The 21,204-nt window shown below is 40.5% G+C and overlaps 2 protein-coding genes across 4 annotated transcripts in view; one reads left to right on the top strand and one right to left on the bottom strand.

Annotated features, from left to right (window-relative positions):
• Window positions 1-21,204, top strand: part of CPSF3 (cleavage and polyadenylation specific factor 3) — a 49,174-nt gene that overhangs the window by 12,469 nt on the left and 15,501 nt on the right. For all 3 annotated transcript variants that reach the window (XM_017525199.2, XM_017525211.2, XM_017525227.2), the window contains 9 exons: window positions 445-595; window positions 4,148-4,323; window positions 5,454-5,612; window positions 7,171-7,317; window positions 12,706-12,858; window positions 15,526-15,634; window positions 17,426-17,524; window positions 18,704-18,798; window positions 20,778-20,865. In XM_017525199.2, the coding sequence (XP_017380688.1) occupies window positions 445-595; window positions 4,148-4,323; window positions 5,454-5,612; window positions 7,171-7,317; window positions 12,706-12,858; window positions 15,526-15,634; window positions 17,426-17,524; window positions 18,704-18,798; window positions 20,778-20,865 (1,177 nt within the window). The remainder of the gene's footprint in view (window positions 1-444; window positions 596-4,147; window positions 4,324-5,453; window positions 5,613-7,170; window positions 7,318-12,705; window positions 12,859-15,525; window positions 15,635-17,425; window positions 17,525-18,703; window positions 18,799-20,777; window positions 20,866-21,204) is intronic.
• LOC108301956 (60S ribosomal protein L32-like) lies at window positions 8,280-8,758 on the bottom strand. Its single transcript, XM_037737206.1, has one exon. It carries the CDS (start codon window positions 8,700-8,702, stop codon window positions 8,295-8,297), a length of 408 nt encoding a protein of 135 aa, XP_037593134.1. The 5' UTR covers window positions 8,703-8,758; the 3' UTR covers window positions 8,280-8,294.

Here is a 21,204-nt window from a genome sequence, read left to right on the forward strand (position 1 = left end):
AGATGGAGTCTGCTTTGTTGCCCAGGCTGGAGTGCAATGGTGTGATCTTGGCTCACTGCAACCTCCACCTGCTGGGTTCAAGTAATTCTCCTTCCTCAGCCTCTAGAGTGGCTGGGATTACAGGTGCCCACCACAATGCCCAGCTAATTTCTGTATTTTTAGTAGCATGTTGGCCAAGCTGGTCTCGAACTCCTGACCTCAGGTGATCCGCCCACCTTGGCTTGCCAAAGTGCTGAGATTACAGGTGTGAGCCACTGTACCGGGCCAGAATTCTAGCATTCTTGCTTGCTCTTCCCAATGACTGTTATGACAGCACACGTTTGAGTAAACAGCATGTTAATTGAGAAGTGAATTGTTTAGCCCCTCAGCATTTCATTGATGTATAACTTTTGAATTCTTTGGGGATCATCTGTCTTAATCTCACTCTTCTAATGTGTTATTTAGGAATCTACTTATGGGACCCATATCCATGAGAAACGTGAAGAGCGAGAAGCAAGATTCTGTAACACTGTCCACGATATCGTAAACAGAGGAGGCAGGGGTCTCATTCCTGTCTTTGCTCTTGGAAGGGCTCAGGAGCTGCTCTTGATTCTGGGTATGCCATTTCTTTTCTGTTTGGAAGATGATCAAAATCTTTTGTTATTTTATCAAGATAATAATGTGGTCTTGGATGAGTCATTTCACTGCTCTGGGCTTCAGTTTTCTTCATTTAAAAATAGAGATTTGGATCTAGGAAGGGCCCAGGAAAACTGCAACTCTCATACACTGCTGCTGGGAATGTAAACTGGTGCCCCCTTCTGGTTGCCATCAGAAGTCTTAAAATATGTGTACCCTGAGCCGGCAGTTCCACTTCTGGGAAATTAATGAGATTTATAGAAAATTTTGTCAGGAAAGGTATTCATCATTTAAGTATTTTCAAAGAAATATGTCAGTAAATATAACATTGTGGGAAAAAATTGTATTACAGATGAGTATTTACATATTTCCACATAATATATTAAGTCAACCAAGGAAGTAGGGTTCAAAACTGTATGTACTCTGGGCTGGGTGCAGTGGCTCATACCTGTAATCCTAGCACTTAGGGAGGCCGAGGCAGGTGGATCACATGAGGCCAGGATCACTTGAGGCCAGCCTGGCCATCTTGGTGAAACCTTGTCTCTACCAAAAATACAAAAATGAGCCAGGTATGGTGGCGCACACCTGTAGCTTCAGCTGTTCTGCAGTCTGAGGCATGAGAATCGCTTGAGCCTGGGAGGTGGAGGTTTCAATGAGCTGAGATTGCACCACTGCACTCCAGCCTGGGTGACAGAGTGAGACCCTGTCTCAAAAAAAAAAATAAAACTATCTGATGTATTCTGATCCTACTTAAGTAAAAAATGCACAGACAAATGACCGGGAAGATATTAAATGTGGAGAGTGAGAATATGGATATTTTTTGTTTTCTGCTTTTCTCCATCTTATAAGTACTTCAGTGAACATGTATAACTTTTTGTAATAAGAGGGACGATGGGTGTTACTTTTTAGCATACATTTGTATTTAATGACCCCTTCTACCTCACATTCTGTGGTGCTATTTGGGAAAAGCACTCTTATTAAAGAATAAAAAGAAGGTGCTGGCCAGGCATGGTGGCTCACACCGGTAATCCCAGCACTTTGGGAGGCCGACATGGGCAGATCACCTGAGGTCAGGAGTTTGAGACCAGCTTAGCCAACATATTGAAACTCTGTCTCTATTGAAAATGCAAAAATTACCTAGGCATGGTGGCAAGCTTCTATAATCCCAGCTACTTGGGAGGCTGAGGCAGGAGAATTGCTTGGCCCCAGGAGGTGGAGGTTGCAGTATGCTGAGGTCACACCATTGCACTCCAGCCTGGGTGACAGAGCGAGACCCCAAGATGCTTTGCATGTATGTAACCTCTTTGTGAAGCTCTAGAAACACTTGCATCTTAGCTCTTCCACTGTTCTGCTATCTTGGTGAGGAGGAAAAATAGTATCCCTGTCACACTGCAAAGGAAACCAGAAGGAAAGTTGGAAGAAATGACCCCAGATCAAAAGCAAATCTATAACAGGTAGGACGTCTAGAAGCTGAATTTCCCAAATCTGAATCTAATTCAGTCTTTTGATCTTGATTAGTCCTCCTTCCTAACTGCAAGTCAAATTCATCCTTAGAAGTCTTGAAATAAAAGTCTTCATAACCAGTAAGATGAAGAGCAGAGAAGTTAGGAAGTTAAAACAATGTTGTCACCATCAAATTGGGTTGCCAGGTTTAGCAAATGAAACTGTAGGACAATCCATGACATTTTAGGTTTAGATAAATACTGAATAATGCTTTAGTATAAGTGTTCCAAATATTTAATATACATTCTTTTTTTTTTTTTTCCTCTTGAGACAGAGTCTCACTCTGCCACCCAGGCTGGAATGCAGTGGCACTGTCTCGGCTCACTGCAACCTCCACCTCCCGGGTTGAAGCAATTCTCCTGACTCAGCCTCCTGAGTAGCTGGGATTACAGGCACCCGCCACCACACCGGGCTAATTTTTGTATTTTTAGTAAAGATGAGGTTTCACCGTGTTGGCCAGGCTGGTCTCATTAGTATATATTCTGATACTAAAAATCTTTTGTTGTTCACCTGAAATTCAAGTTTAACTGGGTGGTTGGTATTTTTATCTAGCAATTCTACCATCTGCTCTATGCAACTGGTTGCCCCTTTTTCTTAAATTCTCCCTTGTAATATAGTATAATAGAAAGGACAGCTGCTTTCAAATCTTATCTGTTTCAGATCAAATCTATCATATGGCTAGAGCCATATGACCTTGGACAAATTATTTAACTTTTTAAAATCAAAGTTATTCATGAAAATACAACAAAACAGGAAATTGTGTGATTATGGGATGTGATGTAATCTGTTTTAAGGTATCTAAGAAATCATAAGAGTAATTAAACAGAGCATGTATTGGACAAACTAGACAACAAAGCAGGAAATTTATTTGTAACGCACGTGACAGAAAGTCTTTGTCCTCATATAGAGTTATCATTGATACATCAAATTGAAAAATAACATTCACACAATATTCAGCCTTTTTTTTAACCCTTACTTTGCTAGTTAAGACGATGTCTTCATAAGTTGTTTTGAAAATTAGAAATTATAGATACAAGTTATATAATAAGCATATAATACATTTTAAAACTGCAGAGTCACCTGTTAGAATAAAGGATGTCTTTTGGCCTACCCTGATAAAATTTGGGGATTGAATGAGGGCTTTTCCCGGAACATAAGTCTTCAAAGGTATATTGCTCACTGCTTTCATTAATTATCAGAAACTGGTTAGTAGTTTTTAAAAATGTAAGCATGGCTGAGTGTGGTGGCTCATGCCTGTAATCCTAGCACTTTGGGGAGGTTGAGGCAGGAGAATCACTTGAGTCCAGGAGTTCCAGACCAGCCTAGGCAACATTGTAAGATCCAGTCTCCACAGAAAAAAAAAAAAAAAAGTAGCCAAGTGTGGTAGCACACTCCTGTAGTCCCAGCGCCTCAGAAGGCTGAGGTGGAGGATCAGTTGAACCCGAGAGGTCACTGCAGTGAGCCGTGATCACACCACTGCCCTCAATGCTGGGTGACAGCCTTGGTGTAGGACAAAAACAAAAAAACCAATAATAGCATTAATGTGTCTATACTTTCTTTTTACATTTTCAAAATCGGTTCATTGTTTTGGCAATTCTGTTTTGTAATTAGCAGTCAATAAATTTGTTTGAAATATTAATAATACAGTTTTACTTAAAACCATCACAGTTTTTCACAGTTTTTTCTGTGGTGGCTTTAAATAAAAATGTATTACTCAGTGTCTTGTTATGGTAATAAGTTATAGTCTTCATTGTAAACTTATACTGAGTCATTTTTAAAAGCCTCCATGTCCTTGGACCATGATGGTAGCATCCTTTCTAGGTTATGCACAATTTAGAAATAAGTTTTGGTTTTGTAAATTTAAATTAGCTACAACCAGGATAATTTTGCTTAAACTCTTTAAAATGTAGTTACATGCTTTATTTCTTGGTTGTGTGTGTATCATTTCTTGTTTCTATGTGTATCGTTTATTATTTGAACTATTTACCCCATGTAACAGAGCGATATTTGTTTCTTGCAAAATCTCTAGATGAGTACTGGCAGAATCACCCAGAACTACATGACATTCCAATATACTATGCGTCATCTTTGGCCAAGAAGTGTATGGCAGTATACCAGACATATGTAAATGCCATGAACGACAAAATCCGCAAACAGATCAACATCAATAATCCCTTTGTTTTCAAACACATTAGTAACCTCAAGGTGAGTGCTTGTGGACGAAAGACCAGGATGGATAAAACCAAATCAGTCATTAGTAGTAGGAGGTACGAGGCCATGAGGGATGGCTCACAGCTGTAATTCTAACGCTTTGGTAGTCCGAGGCAGGAGGACCACTTGAGTTCAGGAGTTTGAGACTGGCCTGGGTAAGATAGTGAGACCCTGTCTCTATACAAATAAAATAAAAATTGTAGGAGGTGCAACTCTGGCTGAATTCATCTTGCTGAAGCCTTTCCTCTTCTCTAGCAGGTGTCGTTTTTCTGCAGGAAATCAAAACTTCAGCAGCTGACATTCTTTTTTTTGCTTCAACAGATTTTGCCACTTGCCCCATGTAGCCATATGTTCTCATTATTTATAATACTTATCTCTTTTGCTGTAGAATAAAAAGTTCTGAGGAGAAATGCGTCTTGTATTATGTAGTTGAGTTTCTCTTCTCACTCAAACCAAATCATCTTTTTGATTAGTGCTGCAAATTCCATATATGAAAATTTGTGTATACTTTTCTAGAAGCATTCAATAAAATCTGATTTTATTTAATTTTAAAAATACTGCTTAACTCAAATTGATGCTTTAATCATAATAAAATAATTGATATCCAAAATAATTTAAAAGTGGTCTTCTAGTTGTAAATAGGGATTTTCATAAAGTATGTATTTTAAGTTAACTACTTAAGGATTATAAACAAGTACTCCCTAGAACAATGTTAAACCTTCTGATTTCCAGGCCAGCTCCAAATATTCCTGAAGCATGCAAAGCCACTGTGAGTCTTTGGGAATGTTCTTTCAGTTGTGTCATGGGTAGACCAAGACCCATTTGACTCTTCCTTTTATTTTTCTGCCTGCCTGCCAGGCACTTGAAGATGATTCTGATGGTTCTGATGGCCCTCTAGCTTCCAGGGTGAACTTACTGCTTTTTATTACTTGGTTTTTCTATCATTCCTAACCTACACTGTTCAGGAACTTGGCAATTGAACTCAAAATGTTTACAGATATTGTGAAGGCCCTTTCAGTAGTGTGATTAATCTCTTACCTAGCCTTTTGTTATTCTTTAAAAATAAAGAATGCTTTGGTAGCTGCTGGTAGCTAACATACTCTTCCCATTCTGTTTTCTCTTAGAGCATGGATCATTTTGATGACATTGGTCCGAGTGTTGTAATGGCCTCCCCAGGCATGATGCAAAGTGGCTTATCCAGAGAGTTATTTGAAAGCTGGTGCACTGATAAGAGGAACGGCGTCATTATAGCAGGATACTGCGTAGAAGGGACACTTGCCAAGGTCAGGTATAGTCACAGGCTATTGTGTTATTCCTAATCAGAATTACGGAGGTGGCAGGGTCCTCACAGGTTTTCCCATTGAAGTCGTTCTTTAAATAATACAAATTTTGATTTTGAAAAATGAGGGTGAAAATAGGTAGCTAGAGATGTGTGTAGGATGTGGAATTATGCAGACACTGAATGGCATAATGAGGTCCCCGGTGATAGATGTACACATTGAAGTTTTAGAAGTGCTCATCTGATTGCAAGTAAAGAAGAAAGGATAGGAACCTATTTGAGACAACACATGAGTACCCTCCCTTATCTAATGAAGAGGAGGTTTACTAATATGTATGATCTTAAAAAGCTGTAGGATGTGTTTGGATTGACTGCCTTCTATTGTTATAAAATGGTTGATTTTCAGCTCTTAGGGATGGAGACATTGTAGAAAATGTATGCAAAATTTGAGAGGCAATTTCTGAGCATCAGGCATGACATTCTCATCCTTTAACATTAACATTTACTTTATTTTTTAAAATATAATGTGATTATTTATTTTGATAATCTTTATTACTTTACCTTATTCTATAAAGTTCTTTAGTGACAATGTTGTATTTAAAATAGATTTCCAGACTGGGTACAGTGGCTCACACCTGTAATCCCAGCACTTTGGGAGGTAGAAGCAGGCAGATCACCTGAGGTCAAGAGTTAGAGACCAGCCTGGCCAACATAGGAAAACCCCATCTCTAGTAAAAATACAAAAGTTAGCTGGGCGTGATGGTGTACACCTGTAATCCCAGCTACTTGGGAGGCTGAAGCAGGGAGAATTGCTTGCAACCGGAGGCAGAGGTTGCAGTGAGCCGAGATGGCACCACTGCACTCCAGCCTGGGTGACAGAGCGAGACTCCATCTCAAAAAATAATAACAACAATAGATTTTCAGGCCTGGCATGGTGGTTCACCCCTGTAATCCTACCACTTTGGGAGGCCAGGGTGAGTGGATCATTTGAGCTCAGGAGTTCAACTCCAGCTTAAACAACATGGTGAAATTCGGTCTCTACAAAAAACACAAAAATTAGCCAGGTGTGCTGGCATGTGCCTGAAGTCCTAGCTAGTTGGGGGACTGAGGCAAGAAGATCTCTTGAATCTGGGAGGTTGAGGCTGCAGTGAGCCAAGATCGCACACTGCATTTCAGCCTGCATGACAAAATGCAACCCTACTTCAAAAAAAAAAATTTTTTTTTTTTTTTTCAGAATAGAAATATATCCACATATTTGGGAAATTACTTTGGAAAGCACAAAAATAGTTGGGAATACAGGTTTGTCTTTCTAAGCATAAGAGTTAAGATTCTCACTGCTGGCACTCCAGATAGATGGGTTCTAGTTAATTTGTTTACTTTCCTCATTAAATGTTTGTTTGATTGAGAACATGAGTATTTGGTATTTACTGCGTCACTTATGATGATTTTGTGTTGAAGGTCCTAAATTTAACATAAGTTTATGACTGCATGAAAAAAATTAAAAGGTACCTTTATGTTTCTAACTGGGTCGTTCGTTTGTTATTTTTCTTTATTTTCAACAGCACATCATGTCTGAACCTGAAGAAATCACTACGATGTCTGGACAGAAATTGCCTCTGAAAATGTCTGTGGATTACATTTCCTTCTCCGCTCACACAGATTACCAGCAAACCAGTGAATTCATTCGTGCTTTGAAACCGCCTCACGTGGTTAGTCTAGGACTTTTATTTTTTGTATTAAAGGGGGGAAAAGGTGCATACCCAAGGAACGATGCAGCAGCCAGTTCACAAGGCGAGCGTCGTCATCTACTAATGCAGCACCTTATGAACAGAGCCTTTCACTTGCACTTGAATTTGACCTTTACAACTCCCCTTTGATTTAAGCAAGCTGCACACTTTCTCCATCTTAACTGACTCTTATTCAGACCTACCAATCCCAATTTCTGCTGCCTCCTCAATAATTTAAGAGCCAGGCTTGCAGTATGACTGCTTGTTTGGAATGCGAGCTCCATCTCTTACTTGCTGTATAACCCTTGGCAAGTTACTTAACCTCTCTGTACCTCATTTCTAAATAGGAATGATAATGGCTCATAAGGTTATTGTAAGGACAAAGTGAGAGAACTTATATCTAAAGCACTTAGTATGGTGTCTGGCACATAGTAAATGCTTAATAATAAGCAATAGTGCAAGGATAATTTGGAGAGAGGAGAAAGACAAATCACGTAATAGATGTGAAATGCACTATATAGCTCCTTATCAATATATGACTTATTTATATATATATATATTTTTTGAGACGGAGTTTCACTCATGTTACCCAGGCTGGAGTGCAATGGCGCCATCTCGGCTCACCGCAACCTCCGCCTCCCGGGTTCAGGCAATTCTCCTGCCTCAGCCTCCTGAGTAGCTGGGATTACAGGCACGCACCACCATGCCCAGCTAATTTTTTGTATTTTTAGTAGAGACGGGGTTTCACCACATTGACCAGGATGGTCTCGATCTCTTGACCTCGTGATCCACCCGCCTCGGCCTCCCAAAGTGCTGGGATTACAGGCTTGAGCCACCGCACCCGGCCACTTATTTATATTTTTAAGTATCATGTAACTTACTAAAAATAAGTTAGATTTTTTTTTTTTTTTAAGGAAGATGCCAGTTTTATTTAAACACAAAATGTACACATAAGCTGTCTACTCATTTTCTTCACTGTGCAGCCTGGCATTGGGGTTGGTGACTCTGATGGCCAGCTGGGCAGCTCTTTCCACAAGGGCTTTGCAGTTCTTGGAGGAAACATCGTGAGCGATCTCAGCACAGTAAGATTTGTTGCACATCAGCAGCACTTCCAGCTCCTTGACATTGTGGACCAGGAACTTCCGGAAGCCACTGGGCAGCATGTGCTTTGTTTTCTTGTTGCTCCCATAACCAATGTTAGGCATCAAGATCTGGCCCTTGAACCTTCTACAAACCCTGTTGTCAATACCTCTGGATTTCCGCCAGTTACGCTTAATTTTGACATACCGGTCTGACTGGTGCCGGATGAACTTCTTGGTTCTCTTTTTGACGATCTTGGGTTTCACAAGGGGTCTAAGGGCGGCCATGATGCCGAGGAGGAGATCGCTGCTACCTCCTCCGTAGGCAGCGCCGAGGAAGAGCATAAGTTAGATATTTTGATGGAATCGGAAAGGCGTAGTAAGCTGAAAAAAGTATGTTTTTCTGTGTGTTTTTTTTTTGAGATAGAGTTTCACTCTGTCACCCAGGCTGGAGTGCAGTGGCACGATCTTGGCTCACCGAAACCTCCGCCTCCTGGGTTCAAGTGATTCTCCTGCCTCAGCCTCCCAAGTAGCTGGGACTACAGGTGTGTGCCACCACACCCAGCTAATTTTTATGTTTTTAGTAGAGATGGGATTTCACCATGTTGGCCAGGATGGTCTCGATCTCTTGACCTTGTGATCAGCCCGCCTTGGCCTCCGAGAGAGCTGGGATTACAGGCGTGAGCCACTGTGCAGCTGGCCAAAAGTATGTATTTTAATTAGAAGAACTCCAATGGATGAAGGATATTTCATCTATTTTCTTCATCTCCTTTCAATATACTCAGAAAGGGTACTTCTATCTATTTTCTATCTATTTCTATGGATAATAGAAAACAGATGAAGTACCTTTCTGAGTGTATTGGAAAGCAGTTTAGAAGAAATGGCCTTTTGTTAGTTTTGGTTGTTTGCTTGTTGTTTTTTAAATATGAAATATGTTTTACTGTGGTAAAATATCTAACATAAAATTTGCAGTTTTAACCATTTTTAAGGGCACAAACCAGTGACATTAGTTATATTCACAGTGTTATACAACCATCACCACTGTCTATTTTCACAGCTTTTCATCACTCCAAACAGAAACGCTGACCATTACACAGTAACTCCCATCCCCTGCCCCCTACCCTGCTGATCTCAAACCTCCTTCCTGTTTCTGTGAATTTGGCTATTCTAGGTATTTCATATAAGAGGAATCATAGTGCCCACGAGGATTTCAAGGCTCATGCTGTTGTGGCATCAGAACTTCGTGCCGAAGTCATAGTCCATTATATGGAGACCACATGTTGTTTATCCATCCGCCTGTGGATGGGCATTTGGGTTGTGTCACTTTTCAGCTAAAGTGGTATCCCGTCGTGGTTTTGATTTTTGTTTCTCTAATGACTAATGTTGAGTACCTGTTCATGAACTCTTGTTAGTTTTTGAGTTATTTCTAGCATGAAAAGCCTCACAGGTATTTGCCCACTGGCCCTTAATGAGCAGATTATTTGGTAGAGAAAAACCCCTCTCCTGTCCCTAGCATCCTGGCCTGTAGAGTTTAGTCACAGAAGGCTCCTCCCAGGTGTTCCCTGTTGTATGTGTGTATGAACATTTTTGCTCAGATTTCCAAGCCAGGGAGGAAAAGCCGTATTGCCCTTCCTGTGTGGTGTCACCACCTGATCCTCAGTCCCATTTCATCCTGTCACTCCCCTGGTTCTACTGCTGACAGTTTAAGTTCCTGGGTTGAACTTCATGCTCATTTTCCTTTAATAACCACCTCCAGCAAAAGTACATCAGCAGGATAAAATTGCAATACTGGTAATGCTGTGGTAGTAGTTCATAATAGCTAACATTGATTATTCACCATGTGCCAGGCACTGTGCTTGTGTTTTGTATGAACTGACTTGCTTAATTTTCATGACCAACAGCCTTTCTGCAGATGAGAAAACTGGGGTGTGAAATAACTTGGTCACAGCTAATAAGCAGCAGCGCCAGGATTCTTCTCAGGCAGCCAGGCGCAGGCCCTTCCCCTCCAAGCAGTGAGCCTCTGCCTCATGCTAGTGCTGGCCATGCCCAGCCACAAGCCATCTACCAGATGTAAGAAGCTAAGAACAGTCTATCTTGGCTGGGCGCAGTGGCTCAAGCCTGCAATCCCAGCACTTTGGGAGGCCAAGACGGGTGGATCACTTGAGGCCAGGAGTTCGAGACGAGCCTGGCCAACATGGTGCAACCCCATCTGTACTAAAAATATAAAAATTAGACAGGCTTCATGGCTCACACCTGTAATCCCAGAGGCACGAGAATCACTTGAACCCAGGAGGCAGAGGCTGCAGTGAGCCAAGATTGTGACACTGCACTCCAGCCTAGGCAGCAGAATAAGACTATCTCAAAATAAAAAAACAGAACAATCTATCTCGTAAGATATAAGTTACAAAAGTGAAAGGAAAGGGACTGGTAGCTAAGGCGGTTCTAAATACCCCCTAAAATAGTCCATGTGGGGCTGGGCACCATGGCTCATGCCTGTAATCGCACCACTGTGCAAGGCTGAGGTGGGAGGAGTGCCCAGAAGCTTGAGACCAGCCTAGGCAACATAGCGAGACCTTGTCTCTACAAAAATAAAATAAAACTAGCCAAGCATGGTGGCTCATGCTTGTAGTCCCAGCTACCCGGATGGTTAAGGAGGGAAGATTGCATAAGTCTGGGAGGTTGAGGCCACTGTGAGCCAAGATTATGCCACTCCGCCCCAATCTGGGTGACAGAGCAAGACCCTGTCTTTAAAGAAATATAGAAAATAATAAAATGTTCCATTTGGTTCTGAAATATTTTATTAGGATAGGCACAGTGTGCTACTGGGATGAGATACCAAAAAAAAAAAAAGATAGGAACAGTGGCTCACGCCTGTAATCCTAGCACTTTGGGAAGCCAAGGTGGGCAGATCACGTGAGCCCAGGAGATCAAGACCATATTGGGCAACATGCAAGACCCTATCTCTACAAAAAAAAAAATTAGCTGGGCATGGTGGCATATGCCTATAGTCCTGGCTATGCAGGAGGCTGAGGCAGGAGGATTGCTTGATCCCTAGAGGTTGAGGCTACAGTGAGCCATGATCACACTACTGCACTCCAGCCTGGGCAACAGAGTGAGACCCTTTCTCCAAAAATGTGTACATATATGAGGTGGGCTGGGCGCGGTGGCTCACGCCTGTAAGCCCAGCACTTTGGAAGGCCAAGGCAGGCAGATTACAAGGTCAGGAGTTTGAGACAAGGCAGGCCAACATGGTGAAACCTTGTCTCTACTAAAAATACAAAAATTAGCCAATCGTGATGACGTGCACCTGTAATCCCAGCTACTCAGTAGGCTGAAGCAGGATAATCACTTGGACCTGGGAGGTGGAGGTTGCAGTGAATAAGCTGTGATCACACCACTGCACTCCAGCCTGGGCGACAGAGCAAGACTTGTATCAAAAAAAAAAAAATTATATATATATATATATATATAAATTTATATATATATATATCTCATATATATAAAGCATATATATGAGATATTGCTTTAATAGAAGAAAACATCAGAAGTAACTTTTTCTTCACAGCATCCTTTGAAAGTTTTATTTTAAGAAACCTAAGGAGAACAGTGTGGCTAGTCACAGTGGCTTACACCTGTAATCCCAGCACTTTGGGAGGCCGAGGTGGGTGGATCACTTGAGGTCAAGAGCTTGAGACCAGCCTGACCAACATGGTGAAACGCTGTCTCTACTAAAAATACAAAAATTAGGCATGGTTGCATGCACCTCAGCCCAGCTACTTGAGAGGCTCAGGCAGGAGAATTGCTTAAACTCAGGAGGTGGAGGCTGCAGTGAGCTGAGATCGCACCACTGCTGCACTCCAGCCTGGGCGACAGAGCAAGACTCCATCTCAAAAAGAAAGAACCATGGGTGTTTTCTGAGACAGCAGGGTAGCAATAGTTTTGTACCAGAGTCATAGGCATTTAAAACTGGAAGATTACAGAAGTCAGCCCTTTCCCACTGTGAACAGAGAAGCGGTGAAACATGGAAAAGGCATATATCTCATTAGCGGCAAAGACTGGAGTAGAGAAGAAGTTTCTTTACTCTGTTCAAATAGCACCACATAAGGATCTTTTAAAGCCAAACAGAATGACTATGTGTATGCAAGTTGAATCAGCTGGAGGTCCTTAAAAGTAGTAAAGTTTCAGAGCTTCTAAGTATGTTTCTATTTCATATATTTAATTAATTCAGCTAAAGACCATGATTAATCTGAATGACGTTTTCCTATGTTCTTTTAACATTTCTTCTGTGTAGATTTTAGTCCATGGAGAACAGAACGAAATGGCCAGGTTGAAAGCAGCACTGATTCGAGAATATGAAGATAATGATGAAGTTCACATAGAGGTTCATAATCCTCGGAATACAGAAGCAGTGACCTTAAACTTCAGAGGAGAAAAACTGGCCAAGGTAAAAGGTTATGGTTCCCGTCGATCCAATCCGTGGAAGACTGTACTTAAGAAAACAGATCTCCCTCAGTCAAAAGAATATGCTTATTTCTGTCTACTTGTTATACTGCAGGAATTTTATCCTTACCCTGTTTGGCTGCTTTTGGTTCTGTCAGTTCATTTCTTCAGATGGAAAGTGTTCAGCTCGATTAGCCCTTAATGCAGCTGAATCTGATAGTTCTTTAATCCACACCCCACTTGCTTTTCCTTCCCACATCTGAGGGTAAAGAAATGTTCATTACTGTTTGTTACTGTAGCCAGTGCAGCTGTATGTCTACCTCTTGTAATTCCTCCTGAGAATCTAATGGTAGGCACATGTCTCCAAACATGTATGTTTGTATAGATATGATGGAATATTGAAACATTTTCTTTTTAAGAATTAATTGGCCAAGCACGGTGGTTCATGCCTGTAATCCCAGCACTTTAAGAGGCCGAGGTGGGTAGATCATTTGAGGTCAGGAGTTGGAGACCAGCCTGGCCAACATGGTGAAACCCCACCTCTGCTAAAAATACAAAAAAAATTAACTGGGCATGGTGGCAGGTGCCTGTAATCCCAGCTACTTAGGAGGTTGAGGCAGGAGAATCACTTGAACCCGGGAGACAGGTTGCAGTGAGCTAAGATTGAATCTGGGAGGTGGAGGTTGCAGTGAGTTGAGATCACACCACTGCACTCCAGCCTGGGCAACAGAATGAGACTCGGTCTCAAAACAAACAAACAAAAAAGAAGTAATCAAGACTGGGCACGGTAGTGGCTCACTCCTGTAATCCCAGGGCTTTGGGAGGCCGGGTCAGGTGAATCACTTTAGCTCAGGAGTTCAAGACCAGCCTGGGACCACATGGTGAAACTCATTCTCTACAAAAAATACAAAGATTAGCTGGGTGTGGTGGCATGTGCCTATAGTCCCAGTTACCTGGGAGGCTGAAGTGGGAGGATGGCTTGAGCCCAAGAGGTTGAGGCTGCAGGGAGCCGCTGTCCTGCCACTGCACTCCAGCCTGAGTGACAGAGCAAGACCTCGTCTCAAAAAAATAAGAGAATTAATCATTTTTGAGAGTGAAATGTAATATTTTCAGAATGTAAAGTTGAAATAGTTAAGGAAAGCTGATCTGGCTTTTAGAGGGGTGCTGTCAGAGGCCTGCGTCTGTACTTCTATTGCTCACAACTCTTTTAGAAATATTTCTAAGGGAAACTTTAAAAATGTATGTATATATGTAATTTTAAATTTTTTAGAAAGGAATTGAAATCAGTATGTTGAAGAGATATCTGCACTCCCATGTTCTGTTTTTTGTTTGTTTGACATGTCAAACAACTCACTCTGTTGCCCAGGCTGGAGTGCGGTGGTGCATTCATGACTCACTGCAGCCACAGCCTCCCTAAGCTCAGCTGATCCTCCCATCTCAGCATCCCAAGTAGCTGGGACTACAGGCACAAACTTTTTTTTTTTTTTTTTTTNTTTTTGAGACAGAGTCTCGCACTGTCACCTGGGCTGGAGTGCACTGGCACTATCTCAGCTCACTGCAACCTCCACCTCCCTGGATCATGTGATTCTCTGCCTCAGCCTCCCGAGTAGCTAGGATCACAGGCACCCACCACCACACCTGGCTAATTTTTTTGTATTTTTAGTAGAGACAGGGTTTCACCACATTTGCCAGGCTGGTCTCAAACTCCTGACCTCAAATGATCCACCCACCTCAGCCTCCCAAAGTGCTAGGATTACAGGCATGAGCCACTGCGCCAGCCTCAGGCACAAATTTCATTGATTTAGTTGAAGGTTTAAATATAAACATATGGGCTCGTGCCTGTAATCCCAGCACTTTGGGAGGCCAAGGCAGGCGAATCATTTGAGATCAGGAGTTCGAGACCTGCCTACCCAACATGGAGAAACCCTGTCTCTACTAAAAATTTTTTAGAAAATTAGCCAGTCATGGTTGTGCGCAACTGTAATCCCAGCTACTTGGGAGGCTGAGGCAGGAGAATTGCTTGAGCCTGGGAGGCAGAGGCTGCAGTGAGCTGAGATCATGTCACTGCACTCCAGCCTCATGACAGAGTAAGAATCTGTCTCAAAAAAAAAAAAAAAAAAAAAGGTTTCATTCACATTTGTAATATTTTTTGTTTTTAAATGGTTGTTACTTTATTCTCTTAAAAATGTTTCTCCCTCAATTTATTAGCTCACCCATACCTGTCTTTATTGACCTTTTTATTCAAAGCTGCTGCTGCTGCTGCTTTTAGTGTTAGGTGTACCACAGCCTCCCAGATCTGTATCAGTGTACCTCACTCTCTGTATGACTTTGCAACAAGCCTGAGGGAGTGCACGTGTGTGTTCACGGGCACTTCCCGGCCTTCCCTGCTACTTTGCAGCTAGTGAGAGCTTTCTTAAGCCCCAGCACCTAGTAAGTTACTTGGTTGTTGAACTAATTAGAACTAAACTGCACCTGTGACTCTTCACTTTGACAGTGTAGCAATGCTATTGCCCTCGTCATAGAGATATAAAACATTTTACGTTTTTCATTACTAAATTCATGTGTCTTCATAGTTCCAGGGTGTTATGATCATTTTGATGAACTGCATTTTAGTACTGAATAACTGCATTTTACCAGGTTCTATCTTCTTCAAGTTTTTTTTTTTAAACAGGTTATGGGATTTTTAGCAGACAAAAAACCAGAACAAGGCCAGCGGGTCTCAGGAATACTTGTTAAAAGAAACTTTAATTATCACATACTTTCTCCTTGTGACCTGTCCAGTAAGTATACTATTAAATGTCAAATCTAACTTCACCTTAGCACTGAAAGAAAATCTATGAAAACTTCTCTTCACCTAGTGGCCAAATTTTAAGTAACAGACAAATAATAACAAAGGAATAGGTGCAAATAATCTAATTAGCATTGTGGGAAGAAGAAAACACTTCCCGTAAACTACTGAAAGATTTAAATTATTTGTGAAATCAGTTGCTTCGTTGTTGGAAACAAAAGTTCATTTCTGAATTCATTGACTATTCCTGCTCACCGTTTCCTACCCTCTACAACACACTGGTGGCCTTTTATCTTCTGAAGTGACTTTGGATTCTCCAGTAAGCCGTTTGGTTTTTATGACCTTTACATAAGCATTTCAGTTTTTCATGACCTTTATATCACTTGCTGGGCCTTTCCATTCCTTCACCATTGCGGAAAGAGTAGGAACAACGGTTTCTATAATTTCTTTAAAAGCAAAAATTAATGTAAAGCCTAATTTTTTCATTACATTGGAACTTTCAGCATCCAAATAAGTAACACCAACTATAACTGATGCCTCTAATGTGTATAAATTGAATCTCATTGTAAAGAAAAATGAAAAATTGCACAAAACTAATCAGATTACATGTATGTTTTTAAACTGCTTTTTTCCCCAAAATTGATAAACATTTCCACATGCATTCTTTGTCTTTATAAATTTACTAAGCTAACGAAACAAAAAAACAAACAAAAAAAAACAAAAACAAATTTACTGAGCCATTAACAAGTCATTTTCCAATGAATATGGTATTATCTTCAAGTAAATACTATGCTCAAGGTGACTTACATGGTACTAATAAATTTTATGCACTTTATGCAGGAATAAGAAAGCGTAGTGGGCGGGCACAGTGGCTCATGCCTGTGATCCCAGCACTTTGGGAGGCCGAGGTGGGTGGATCACAGAGTCAGGAGTTCGAGACCAGTCTGGCCAACATAGTGAAACCCCATCTCTGCTAAAAATACAAAAAATTAGCCAGATGTGGTGGTGTGTGCCTGTAATCCCAGCTACTCAGGAGGCTGGGGCAGGAGAATTGTATGAACCTGGGAGGCAGAGGTTGGAGGCCGAGATTGCGCCATTGCACTCCAGCCCAGGCAACCGTGTGAGTCTCTATCTCAAAAAAAAAAAAAAAGAAAGAAAGAAATAGCAGAAATAGTAGTAGTATTTCACAGGGTATTTACCTGTGAAATTGCCCTGCTGTCTGCTTTCGTACCATCGTAGTCACTGTGTGACTTGTGCCTTCATTCTGTTAGTGAGCTCTTACTCTTATGCCACATAGTCCTAGCCCTTGAAATCTGTCTAATGAGAAGAACGGTCTTGGGCAGAGCTCATCCTGATACTGCTCAGTGGCGTATAGAAGTGTATAATAAGTATATGAGGAGCGACTGTGCACCTCAGGAGTCAGGAAAAATTTTGCAAATCAGGCAGCCCTTGGGCCGGGTGGTGAAAGATCATTGGGAGTTACCAAGGAAAGAAGGCAGATGATAGCTGACATATCAGCTTCAAGGCATCCAAGAACCTGGTGTGTTTGGGGGCATGAGGTGCTTTCTTAAGGCTGGAGTAGAAGTTAACTGAGGGGGAGAGGTGGGGACATAGGGAGATGGATGGGGAAGTGTAAGGTGGTACCAAATTAAGGAGCATCTTGTTAGCTTTCTGAAAAACGTGTTCACACTTCCTTTGCTGTTCTTTCTTTTTTCTTTGCTCCTGGAATGTGTTTTGTAGGACTGATACTGTTTCTTCAAGTCTGTTCTGATTTTCTCTTCAGATTATACTGACTTGGCCATGAGCACTGTGAAGCAGACCCAAGCCATTCCATATACTGGTCCCTTTAATTTGCTCTATTACCAGCTGCAGAAATTGACAGGTGTGTGTGTGTATTAAAATTCATTTCATTGTTTTCTGTTTTTTACTAAGAAAACTTTCTATCTAGAAAAGAATGTTACTTAATTTTGATAATTGTCTCAGAATTATATGTTTTATTAATATATATGGTCATGTTATTATTGCCTTTATGTGAAATTTTAGAAAATAGACTCATATTCTTGCCTGATGGTCCTGGAAAAAAATTTAAAAACACTAAAAAAAAATTTTGAAAAAAGAAAATATACTCAAAAAATTTTTTAAATTCCATAATACTTATCTTTGGCCCACTTAAAATTTAGTAGTCTTTGCTCCTTGTGTTTAAAATCTGTTTTGCTTGATGATACCTAAAATTTGACCTATTTCTTTTCTTTGATCGGTGGAAATAATTTTTCTGGTTTTATTGATACCAATCTATACAGCAGGTTTTATAAGAGTTCATGACCACTAGCCAAAGGCCAGTGAGAAAATAAACCTAGTATGTTTTCAGAATAGACAATTTGAGTTTGAGATTTTGTGTATTAACATAATGAGGGCAGTGACTAAATTAAAAGGTGTGAACTTTCTGTTAAAGCAAGAATACTTCATATTACAAAATACATTTTCCATCAGTAACGCTCTTCATAACTCATGAAGTACTACCATAAAATAAACCAGTAGAGAAAGTCTTGTTTTTAAACCTGGGAAACTTGCACTAGGATTATCTGTCATAACATAGAAGGTTAATAAAATATGTCTGAACTGTCCTTGATTAAGAGGATGCTAGAAAGGCCAGAAAAGTCTCTTCGGCAATAGAAGTTCGCTGTAGAACGATTAAGCTTACGAAGACAGAAGGTAGACAAAACTAGTGGGCAACAATCGACTGGTTTTATATCACATGTTAAGATGCTGGCGGAAGGCTAAATCCCTTGTATACAAAACGTAGATGTTTGAACATCATTTAAGTTTGCTACTGATAAAATGTTTGATGTCCAAGGTAAATGCTACCTAGTTATCTGAATTTTTGCAATATATGTTCAGACCTTTCAGTTGCTGTACTTTGCTGTTTAAAAATGGACTATACAAATGAGTTACTTTTTCATTGTGTAGCTGCTTTATTTTAGCTGTCTCTATAAACAAATGAATGGTCTCTGGAAGATTATCAGAAAAGTATATATATCTTATAATTACGTCTTCCTTTCAGGTGATGTGGAAGAATTAGAAATTCAAGAAAAACCCGCTCTGAAAGTGTTCAAAAATATTACTGTAATACAAGAACCAGGCATGGTGGTATTAGAAGTAAGATAAGATCATTTACCTAAACAATGAGGGGAAAAAAGTTTAAAAAGAGTTCATGTATAATCGTAGAGAAAGTTAGTTTCTTCCCAATTAGAAAAAGAATATTGTTAGAAAGCATATATATATATATATGTCTTCAAGGTCAGCATTAAGTATGATTAAGTAGCTGAGTGTTTTCTATGTAGCCACAAAAAACTAATAATAAATTAAGGTTTCATATTTAGCACGTGTAATAAGTGTCATTCTCTCATATAAATCTCAACTGATTTTGTGGTACCCCAGGATGTTTTTAGTTATCTCGAAAGGTTTACAGTTTTTAAGGTAAAAATTTAATTCTGTTAAATTAAGACAAATTTATCATGTACCACTCATTAAAAGAGTACACTTCTGAAGATTGAAATAAACAACAGTAAAGTGACCCAAATCTGGAAAGGCTAGAAATTATTAAATTAAGTGATGTGGTTCCTATTAGAATTTTAAAATCCAGCTTGTGGAGTTTGGAAGATAGATACCAAAGGAATTACGTAGTTGATTTAATAGATTGGTGCCCGTTAAGTTTAAAGAAGTTCTTTCAAAGTGAGTCCTGTTATTGAATAGTCCAGGGAAGAACTTTGTCTGCTGCTCTACCCCAAGGTAGAATTGTATATAAATTGCCAAGATAGATGGTCAACTATTTTATGCATACATTCTGACTTTTTTTTTTTTTTTTTTTTTTCCTTTTTTGAGACAGAGTCTTGCTCTGTCACCCAGGCTGGAACGCAGTGGCGTGACCTTGGCTCACTGCAATCTCCGCCTCTCAGGTTCAAACGATTTTCCTGCCTCAGTCTCCCAAGTAGCTGGGACTACAGGTACACGCCACCACGCCCGGCTAATTTGTGTATTTTTAGTAGAGACAGGATTTCGCCATGTTGGCCAGGCTGGTCTTGAACTCCTGATCTCAAGTGATCCACCTGCCTTGCATACATTCTATTTTAAAACAATAAAGATTTCTCAGCTTTGGTCCCAATACAGTTCTGTGATTTAAGTCTAAATTTGATTCATAAGGCTAAAAGCAACTAAAGAAAGTGCCAGGCCAGGCCCAGTGGCTCACGCCTGTAATCCCAGAACTTTGGGAGGCCAAGGCGGGCAAATCACCTGAGGTCAGGAGTTCAAGATCATGCTGGCCAACATGGTGAAACCCAATCTCTACTAAAAATACAAACGTTAGCCGGGCATGGTGGCAGGCATCTGAAGTCCCAGCTACTTGGGAGGCTGAGACGGGAGAATCACTTGTATCTGGAAGGTAGTGGTTGCAGTGAGCCGAGATCGTGCCACTACACTCTAGCCTGGGTGACAGAGCAAGACCCTTAAAAAAAAAACAAAAACAAAGAAAGTATCAAAAGTAGTTACCTATAAACATGAAGTTACATGCAACAATATATAAATGTTAATGTCAGAAAAAGGGGGAAAGTTATTAGAGACATTAATTTAGCTCATGCTACTAAATACTATTAGAGGCTGCGTAAATATGTCGGAGAAGGTTTACCCTAGGAATAAAAGCCAGGGATCTGCGGCTTAGTGTGAGAAGCAAAAGTAAATGTTTCTTCACATTCTGTCTGTAGTCATATACTATACTAAATACAAGCATTAGGAATTTGAGGTTAGCCCAGCCCCAGTAATCATCCTGTGCAAGTAACTTTTGAGTCAGTTTTCTCTTTTGTAAAATGAGGTTAATAGTACTATTTGTTATGAAAATTAAATGATAATGCCTATAAAACATTATGTGAAAAGGAAGTGCTCAGTACAATTTGCTTTTGTTGTTTACAGAAAGAGGAGTGTGGTATTGTTAATTTCAGTAAACAATGAGTCAGTTAATTTCAGGGAAGTGCTAGAAGCAGTAGTTCCATGTGTACAGCCATGGTTGGGTGGGTTATAGTTGCAGCGTTTGTGGTTGGTCTCTGTAGGTGGGTCACTTCCTAATTCTGCCTTTTGCTTTCCAGTGGTTGGCAAACCCTTCTAATGATATGTATGCAGATACAGTAACAACTGTGATATTAGAAGTCCAGTCAAATCCCAAAATAAGAAAAGGTAAGAGTTCTTTTATTTTTATCTTTTAATTATTTCATTTTTCTTACGTTTCTCTGAACTAAAAAGCAGTAAATAGACTCGTAACAATTTGATCATTTCTGTGTAATCTTTAAGATAGAAAATATATGCCGGGCGCGGTGGCTCACGCCTATAATCCCAGCACTTTGGGAGGCCGAGGCGGGTGGATCACAAGGTCAAGAGATCGAGACCATCCTGGTCAACATAGTGAAAGCCCTTCTCTACTAAAAATACAAAAAATCAACTGGGCATGGTGGCGCATACCTGTAATCCCAGCTACTCAGGAGGCTGAGGCAGGAGAATTGCCTGAACCCGGGAGGC

Source organism: Cebus imitator, unplaced genomic scaffold (genome assembly GCF_001604975.1).
Source record: "Cebus imitator isolate Cc_AM_T3 unplaced genomic scaffold, Cebus_imitator-1.0 Scaffold1, whole genome shotgun sequence".
In the NCBI taxonomy this organism is placed as follows: Eukaryota; Metazoa; Chordata; class Mammalia; order Primates; family Cebidae; genus Cebus; species Cebus imitator.

Coding starts and splice junctions, on each gene's coding strand:
- LOC108301956 (XM_037737206.1), bottom strand. CDS start 8,702: ATGGCCGCCCTTAGACCCCTTGTGAAACCCAAGATCGTCAAAAAGAGA.